Genomic DNA, 10111 nt, shown 5'->3' with positions numbered 1-10111 from the left:
ACATGTATCGTATGCGTATCATCCAAGTGTCGGACACCACGACACGCCTACTCTTAGAGGTTTCTATGGTTCCCAAGTTAGTTCTACCACCTAAAGAGATTAAAGACTTAAAAAAGAAGTATATGATCTCTATGAAAAATCATTTTCCAACACAATTATAGAAGATCTTACATGTGACAAAAAGATGGAAAACCGACTCAACGGAATCTCAAAACAAGAGACAAGAGATCGATTAGAATCAACAATCACCCATGTTTAGACAAGCTTTGTTCGAAGGGAGTCTATCTTAAAAAACTGTCAATAGAACATCAACATCTTAGAAGGAAGTCAACTCATTTAAAAAAAACTATCACATTCTCAACTGTACAAAACAACAAAGAAGACATAGAACTAACCAACGGAACATAATAGCGAGAGGTAATAAAGTGAAAAGAAAACTTAAGTTAGACTAAATTGAAATTGGATAGAGTGGAGTTGAATTTTTTTAAATAACCACATTTTTCAAAAAATTCCTCAAATAACCACCTTTTCAAAATATATACCAAACTAATCACTTTTCAAATAAAAAAATGTGTCCCCTAGAAGATGCCCCATTGCTTGTGGCGCATGCACTCAAATTTTGACTTAGGCATTAATGCTTATGATGCATGCTTCTGTGCAATGCCAATGACAATCGTGCATGCATGCAAGTTTTAGAAGCATGCGTCATTTCCTGTGGCTCCTATGTTATATTTTATTTTTTAAAAATTATTTTAACAACAAAATAGTAGTAATAAAATGTTTGATAAAAAAATTAAACTATAGTATTATTCCATAAAATATAATTTTACAATGATTTGAGATAATTTTAATGACTCGTTCGATCGTAACGCTCATTGGTTCCACATCCTGGCGCATTCACTTGCCTTTGAGGCCTCCCACGATTTCCCTGAGGTATTTGGAGTCTCCTAGTATTTTCCTGAGCCTGAGGTGTTTGGTGCGGAGTTTCCAAAACGAATCAATGTCTCAATTTAACCAACCAACTCGCTCACACGTAATCCAACCAACACGGTCCAACTACGACAACATGGACACCGAACTCGATTAGAGCAGCCCCGAGTGTTGGGAAGATATGATCGACAATTTACTAAATAGCACTTCTATTTTATGAAATAATATTATAATTTAATTTTTTATTAAATATTTTATTATTATTATTATTATTATTTTATTAAAATAATTATAAAAAAAACAATACAACATAGGATCCACATGCAATGGCACATGCTTCCAAAACTTGTATGCAAACGTCAATCATTGACATTATAGATAAGCATATGCCACATGCATTGATGTCTAAGAAAATTTTTAGAAGGTTATCTAAAATTTTCTTTAAAAAAAATATAATTATTTTAAAAAAATTGGTGGAGTTGAGTTCCGCAAAAAGAGATATACATGCTTGAATATTTTAAGATAAAATAGAAATAAATTTAGAGAAATTAAAGTAAACAACAATATGAGATAGAATGGATGTCATATGTCACCGCCTTCTATTCCATAATTTTTTAAAATATTAAAAAAATGGAAAATCATTCAATCCCATTAGATATCATGAATTTAAACAAGTCATATAGCCTCCTATCATAGAGGCATTTAACTAAAAAAAAAACTACTATAACATTATGAATGCAATATAGTAATGAAAGAGTTGGCAATATTACTCTTATAAAAAAACTGAATGTGTTCTCTAAAAAAAAATTGAATGTGTTTGATTGTTACCCTTCTCAAAGATACAATCATTTGTGGAAGAAGAATATACATATAAGTCAAGCACAATAACATTAGACATAATAATTGGGTTTAATTCGGGGTCACGAGACTATCGTTATGAACAATATATCTTTGTGAGTCTCACACCACATAATTATCAAAAATCTTAAAGTGATAGGTGTGTGAATTTTTTCACTTATAAATATTCAATTATTTACCTTTCTAACCAATGTGAGACTTCCCCACACCACTCTCACTGATTCTTTCATCCTGATATATTTATACCGAAGTTGATAATTTTCAACAAGACATTCTACCACGATCATGTGGGAATACTTTCGATACAAGTGAGTCAGTCCCTTCACTCGAACCAGTTCCAATACCACTGTTGGAGTCAATTCGTGGGGTCAACACGAGAAAACATTTTTACTTTGAGACTTTCTTTATGAGCAACACACCTTTGTGAGAGACACACTACATATACTCATCCAAAATCTTAAAGTGATAGTGTGTGAGTTCTCCCATTTATAAATGCTCAAGTCTCCATATTTATAACAAATGAATGACTTCTCCATACTACTCACATTTGTTAGAAAAAAAAAACAATATAAAAGGGAAAGATATATGAAAGACTTTCAAACACCAATCAAATGTCTAAACTATAGTCTATATTTTATAACGCCAAATACGGTTCAAAGTACCTCCCTGTATAATGTAAACTCGATCAATTAAAACTAGAAGCCACCATCCTCTATCTCCAATCTAAACAAGAAAACTATATGATTATTTATTTACCAAAAACACTAGAAGAAACCTCAAGGCCGGTAACCTCCATTCCAAACAGGCTTGGAAGGAAATGCTGCATGATCACTCTGACTTCCAGTAAGCCTATGAAAGGGTAGCTTGTTTCTTCTAGCAGTTCTCAAGGGACCTGATCTATTGCCGAGTCGAGTTGGTAACAAAGACAGATCATTTTCCATCAAGTTTGAACCTGAAAACATTCTGTTTTCCATTTCATCAAGTGGACCGGAACTGTAATCCATTGTGATGAAGGACGGCGATAATGCTTGCCTAAAAGTTAGTCGACCGGAAATATCTTCAGGCTCATCATACCACCAACTGCTATCAGAAAGATCAACTCTAAAATCAGACCCTCGACCAGAAGATTCCCTCGGACTGAAGTGATCCACGTCCATCTCGTTGTTGTCGTTGTATATCAACTTAAGAGCCTGCACAACTTCACCCATAAAGGGTCTCTGAGTGACCTCCCGGCTTACACACATTGAAGCAATGGCAGCAACTTTTGCCATTTCATCAAAGTCATAAGTTCCAGCCAATGTCGGATCCACCAGCTGTTTTAAACCCTCTCTACTTTTCAACAATGGACGTGCCCATACCACGAGATTCTCCTCTCCAACAGGTTGAGACATGTCCACTGGCTTTCTTCCTGTTAGAAGTTCGAGCAGCACGACACCATAACTGTAAACATCGCTTTTAACAAGCAAATTTCCTGTCATTGCATATTCTGGGGCGACATACCTGCAAAGTCGAACAGATGAAAATGGTATCATTTTGAAGGCCAGGAATTTATACCAACATCACACACTGATGGTAATCATGAAAAAATTTATAAGATAAGATACAGAAGTTACAATTAATGCAGTTGATAATTTTGGTAAACTATTAAATAGAGAAGAAAAGACAATCTATAGAATCATTGGCTAAATGAAGTAAAACATGCAAGTTAACTCAATGAAGTATAGTTAAACATCACCATGTTAAAATTGAAAGATATCGAAAATCTTAATCATGTCATGGTCATTCGAAAATGCTTATGATATGGAAAAGTTACACATCATGTATGAACCAGTCTATTAGATACAGAGGATTTGCCCCATCTGTTATGTGTGTCGGGTTAACACCCATGCTTTCCAGGATATACCGTTTAAGAAATAATCAATCAATTGCTGCAGACAAAGTATTGTACTTACCCAAAAGTCCCCATGACTCTTGTAGGAGCAGATTGACTTCCTTCAGTTGCTTCTCTTGCCAATCCAAAATCAGAAACCTTGGGGTTGAAGTCATCTTCTAACAACACGTTGCCAGTTTTAAAGTCTCGGTGGATTACATGAGGATTAGAATCCTCGTGAAGATAGGCTAATCCTCTCGCAGCTCCAAGGGCAATTTTTTTCCGTGCTTCCCAATCCAGAGGGTTATTTATCTGATCAACACCTGCAAGGATAAATAACAAGATTTACATTTAATTGATGGTAATGCAATGTAAATCGAACAAAGGATGCATACTGAAGCCGGAGAAAACATGTCATCATTTACCATGCAAATGAGACTCGACACTGCCATTGCGAACAAGCTCATACACCAAGCATCGTTTGTGCCCTTCTGTGCATATACCGATTAGTTTCACAAGATTACGATGATGCAAACGGCATAGTATCGCAACTTCCACATTAAATTCACGGTTTCCATTTTGATGAAAATCCTTCGTTAGTACCTTAACTGCAACATCAGTTCCATCATCCAATCTCCCACCATAAACGCGCCCAAATCCTCCTTCCCCCAATATTCTTTGTGAACTGAATGTATCTGTTGCTTTCGTAAGCTCAGAAAGAGAAAACCTTTTCACAGAAAGAGCAGAAGTAGCTATGGTGGACATATGGGACATTGATCTCGAGCTTGTCATTCTGCTAGACAATGTAGACTCCATGTCTGCAAAACAACCAACCACCTGTTTATATTAAACCTCAATTCTGATATGATTTACAGAACAAAGTAGACAGTAAAGAGTCCAAGAAAACATAAATTTTCTGCCATTAATGCGTGAAGCTATGTACCATATTCGCAACAATTTATACATCCCACACAGCAACAGAAGTCCACAAAATAGATAAAGATGATTTTTTAAACATAAATGAGAAAATTGTTAACTTCACTACTTTATTTTTCGAATCACAGGTTATCAATATAACCCATAAAAGCAAAGAAAATCCCGCTGATCTTATAAATCTTGTAAATACACATCACTATCATTTTGGTTGTAAGAAGGTTATTCAACCAACCCTTAAACAGTGAGTGATGTCCCCAAGTAACACTAATATCAATTGGTCGAAAAATTTACTTTATAATTGTTGTATAAAAGCAAAGCACTAGAAAGCATACATGTAAATCACAGAAACATAATTGAACTGTGACACAATAGACATGTAATGATCAAACGACATTGGGATAAAATAAAATTCAAAGACCAACAAGCTATGAACTCGTAAAAGTGTAAATAAACAAAGTCTTTTGCAGTTACTTTTCAAGAAATAGAATATAACAGACGTAATCTTTGAGACATGGTCATATCTAATGATGAGTATAATGAACTAATAGAAAGAAAGTGCAAAAAGAGCTGTGCTTAACCTAAGAAATAATATCTTAAAGTGCTTCTAAAAACCTCAAAACTTCTATGTAAACATCTGAAAAATATTTTATAAAACAAACACACATAAAGTTTGAAACTGTACCAGATCTATTGATTAGAGACGATGTGAATGGCAGACCAGCCGCACTTGATGGTCTCCCGACTTTCCTCCATTTAAAAATGATGTAAAATGCTCCTCCAACCATGCCCAGCAAGAGTAAGATGAAAGATATAGCAATAGTGATTATGATTCTAAGAGTCATTTCATCCTTCTTGCTGCTGCCGTTAAAGTTGACACTGAATGGGAGATCTGCAGCACTTCCACTAGGAAGGGGAGCACTCCCAGTTGATGTTCCATTCGGCGGAGATGATGGGATCCCTGATACTAATTGCTTCAGTCCCAAGCAGTAACATACGACAGGAAAAATGTAAAATGTTATTTAGAACAGCAAAACAGCTACCTACCTGGATAAGTAGTGTCCAAGACTGTGTAATCACCAAAAAGACTCTTGCTTAGAGGAACTTTCTTGTGCCAAAATCTCCGGGATATCAGAACCACAGTTATATTGTCAAACTTCTCACCAAGTGGTACCAGGTTAACGTCAACTAAGGTTTTTCCTTCATTTTGATTGTCAGCAATAACACCCATTATCCTTACCTGGCTTTGCTTCAAATATGTTCCAGATGCAAGTTCAATCTCTAACTCATTAATTAACGGATAAACAACCAAAGGAGCTGCATCCAGTAAAAGTAAGACACTCATGGGAAGTACACAACCACAAGGTGAACCAAAGGGAGTTTCTGTGAGTGGATCTTCACAGCTTAGGCCACATGCTGCAGAAATTTGTTTTTTGTACAATGAGTGCATGGTACTATGATCCATGAAAAACGAAATGAAATGCAAACCTTGGTGTAGCGTATGGTACTAAGGAATAAGAGCACTGAAAAACTGCTACTTCACATAACGTATTTCAATAAAAAAATTTATTAATCTCGTTGCAATTTAAACTTTGAAATTTCCACTAAAATGAAAAGCTGCCCCATTACACTGTATTAAATAAACCCATTAGAAGCTATCATGATGTACATAAGCAGACAATAACTTTGAAAAACCAAAGGCAATCAATGAACATCCAAAGGTAAATTTAGTTTGAAAAAGTAGCATAAAATCTAGTAAATAAATTGATTGTTGCACATAATATTTTTAAACCAAAGCTTCAAAATATGCTTTCAAATTTTCTGTTTTTGACAGTACGCATATTTATAGCATCTTACAATGCTTAACATGATAGCATACACTAAAAGAATTACTATAGATGAAACAGAAAATTCAAATTATTAGATTACAAATAATCTACTCCTAATTCTCTTGATCAACTTGCATTGCCCAACCGAGAAAAAACAAACATATATATAAAAAGAGGGGGGAAAAGGATCGTGGCTACAATATTGAAGGACTAAAAAGACATTGAGGTACTATAATAGTCCCACCCAGGTGAAAGGTGAGTAACTGCTGGAAATTACCTTGGCTTTGGGAAGGAGCCACAGCAAAATAATTCCTATGATGGCGTTGACTGTGATGGTGAGGGTATCTTATCGGTCCTGGAGCAATAGTAGAAGGTAAAACAAGAGAACATTAAATCAAAGGCTCATAGCAAACATGAAAAGTAACCGAAAGTTCTTGATAAATATAATAATATACCTTCAATAGATGGAGATGACGCAGGATCAGAAGATGACCTAGAAAAAGGTTTAACCATCCACACTTCAGCTAGTTTGGACGAAGCAAACGACGGACTCATAGAACCCAACTTCGCTGCAGGTAAAGAAGGCAATATGTCATATACATAATATAATAGCATACTTTTTCTAACCATGCCATTAATGCAAAGTATAAGCCATCTTAAGTGCAGTCTTGCATCTCAACCCAAGACTTCGATTAAGGGTTTGAATCCAGATTCACTCATATGTAACAGCATAGGCTAATATGTAGAGAAATTGAAAAAGAATTTCTGAAATACTCAATACTTATATAAGTGAACACATAAGCAGAAAAATAGTTATGTAACACAGCTAAATAAAGCCAATAGTACACCAATATAAACAATCAATAAGAATTAGGTTTCATGTGAAGTTGAAACATTACAGAAGCTAAAGGCAGTGAAATAATTGATGATATAGCCGAGAAGTAAAAAGCAATAGCAATACCTGAGCAGGAGTAAAGCAGCAAGTGAAGAAAAGCAAAGAGAATGGAAAGAGAAGTTGACGACATGTTGTGCGGACGTCGAAAAAAGACAGCAAGTTGCGGAAATGATCGAAAGTGAATTGAAAAAAGCTATAAGAAGAAAAACACAATGGTGGGGTGGTGAGTTGCGTAAAGAATATGAATGAAGGTGTTGGTAGATCCCTGAAAGGCAGAAACCGAAATGTAGTATAGAAGAGTATAGAAGAAAATGAAGTCAGAAAGAGAGTAAGAGAGTGAAATGGAAAAGAGAGACTGAATTTTGGGGGTAAAGTGAGTAGTAGTGATGACAGTGTAATGGTTGTAGTAGTGGAGCACGTCATGAGCTGGCGCGCGTGAGGGAAACGGGTTTTAAGGAAAGATAAAATTGGAGGCGTTATTCTGACGTTGGAAATTGTTGTTGTACGGTGGAGTATGAGGTTTTTCGGACGATGCTCGGAAACGCCCCGGCCAACCAATGTAACACCCTTTTGCACTGAAACAAATGCAGTCACTCAAGTCTAATTGGTTCAAAATCAATTCTATAGTAAGAAATTTTGATTTTTTTTTTCATAAATTTATGAAACAGTTTGTTTTGGTTTTTTATTTTTAAATAATTTTGATAGTATTATATATTTTGGTGTAAATGAAATTGAGAAAAAAAGAATATGCATTGACAGTGTAGAATATTTTTACACTGGCAACGAATGAGACTCGTGTATCCCGCCACATCACATTTTTATTTTTAAAATATTATTATGATTTAGTAATATAAAATGTTTTGATTGGATGTATGTGTAATATTTTTCTACACCGATGCACTACCTTTAACCTCAATGAAATTTATAAAAGAAATTTTTAGAAAAAATTCAAATGAAAATATAATTTTAAAATTTGATTTAAATAATTATTCTTAAAATATTATTTTAGATATTTTATCATTTTATCAAAACTTTGAATATCCAAATTTCAAAAAATCAATTAATTTGATATATTATAAATAGTTTTTCATAAAAATTATTTTTGAGATTCACTTTTTGAAAAAATTATGATTTTTATTAAGTTTTGATCTTAAATAATTTATGTTTATGTTATAGAATATAAAAATTAATCTTTTAATTTATAAAAAATAAATTTAAAAAAATTTATAATATTTTAGAAAATATTTCCGTATAATGATTATCCAAATTACAAAAAAAAAATCAATTTTTTAAATATCCTGCACGCAACTGGTAAATGTTTTAGAAATTTATTTTAGGATATGATTTTTTTTATATATAAATTGATTTTAGGGTATGATTTTTTTTATAAATTGATTTTAGGATGTGATTTTTATTTATAAATTCATATCCTTGAATTGAAAATAAAGTTATTTATTTTTAATAAATTTACATAAAAAATGAATTAAAAATAAAATTTAGAATAAAAATTATGTTTAATTTCAAAAGTTACAAATTTTATATTGACAGAGAATTAATTTTTAAAAAAACTTAATTAATCTTACTCGAAAGTAAGGATGACAAAAGATAGGATTTGGGTAGGGTACTATAATACTCGTCCCCATATCCGCAGTTGGAAAAAATCTCCGTATCCGAGCCCATACCCGTTTGGGTATCAATATTGACACCTGTATTTGTACCCTATGAGTATGTAAGTGCCCATACATGTACCCGTTATCCATATTTCTAATAAAAATAAATATGTTATAAAATATCATTTTGTTTTAAGTTTTTAAAAACATAAAAAAAAATTTAAATTTACTTTTGAATTATGAAATAAATGATCACTTATATTAAACATGTATTAGTTTAAAATTAATGTATTTTTTAAAAATTGACACACATTTATTTTTATATAATAATATAAATTAAAATATATAAATATATATTATGCGAGTATGGGGCGGGTTGAGTACTAAGGTGTCCATATCCGCACTCATCCCCACTTATTTAAGTGGGTAATTACCCGAGCCCATGTCTGTACTCATGTATGCGAATTTTTACCCTATCTGTTGTGGGTATTTTTGTGGGTATCCACTGGAAATGGGTCAAATTACCATTCCTACTCGAAAGCATTAATACATGTCAAAATCAAATCTTGGTACATAAATTTTAATCTTTAAGTTATTAAAATAAGAAAAATAGAGTGAGTATAAAAAGTGTAGTCATAGATTCACATTTATTATAAATATAAAATAAAAGATATTAAAATGAAAATAATTTATTTTCTATTTTTTATCATAAATAATTTTGAAATGTTCATATATATTAATAAATACATTTAATTTTTTATTAAATTAGAAAAAAATATGAATTGTTTTGCAAAATTATCAAGTATTAATAGTATTGAAAAATAAATTAAAAGAATTTAAAAAAGTAATGAGTATTTAAAGATACGCTAAATAAATAAAGAATTTAATTATAAATAAATAAAATATTTTATCTATTTTTATTATAAATTTTTTGACACTTTCACACACACACAACACACACACACACACACACACACACATATATATATATATATATATATATATATATATATATATTATATATATATATATATTATATATATATATATATATATATATATATATATATATATATATATATATATATATATATATATAATTTATTTTTTATGAAAAATAAAAATTATGCATTGTTTTGCAAAATTATCATGTATAAATAGTATTGATTTTTTTAAATAACCAACAT

The 10111-nt window shown here is 32.0% G+C and overlaps 1 protein-coding gene across 1 annotated transcript; it reads right to left on the bottom strand.

Moving 5' to 3' along the window:
- Positions 1 to 2400: 2400 nt before the first annotated feature.
- LOC127096178 (receptor-like serine/threonine-protein kinase ALE2) lies at positions 2401 to 7909 on the bottom strand. Its single transcript, XM_051034785.1, has 8 exons — positions 7382 to 7909; positions 6876 to 6989; positions 6698 to 6775; positions 5639 to 6007; positions 5277 to 5552; positions 4084 to 4476; positions 3741 to 3981; positions 2401 to 3288 (listed from the first exon to the last, which is right to left on the bottom strand). Exons 1-8 carry the CDS (start codon positions 7443 to 7445, stop codon positions 2565 to 2567), a joined length of 2259 nt encoding a protein of 752 aa, XP_050890742.1. The 5' UTR covers positions 7446 to 7909; the 3' UTR covers positions 2401 to 2564.
- Between the last annotated feature and the right edge of the window lie 2202 nt (positions 7910 to 10111).

This window comes from Lathyrus oleraceus, chromosome 6 (genome assembly GCF_024323335.1).
Source record: "Lathyrus oleraceus cultivar Zhongwan6 chromosome 6, CAAS_Psat_ZW6_1.0, whole genome shotgun sequence".
NCBI lineage: Eukaryota > Viridiplantae > Streptophyta > Magnoliopsida > Fabales > Fabaceae > Lathyrus > Lathyrus oleraceus.
This window is presented reverse-complemented; position numbering and strand designations above follow the sequence as displayed.

Excerpts from the sequence above, each read along its gene's own strand:
- LOC127096178 (XM_051034785.1), bottom strand. The coding sequence starts at position 7,445 with ATGTCGTCAACTTCTCTTTCCATTCTCTTTGCTTTTCTTCACTTGCTG. Across the intron at positions 6,008-6,697 it reads GGCTCCTTCCCAAAGCCAAG|CATGTGGCCTAAGCTGTGAA; the intron begins GTAATTTCCAGC and ends AAATTTCTGCAG. Across the intron at positions 5,553-5,638 it reads CTTGGACACTACTTATCCAG|GGATCCCATCATCTCCGCCG; the intron begins GTAGGTAGCTGT and ends AATTAGTATCAG.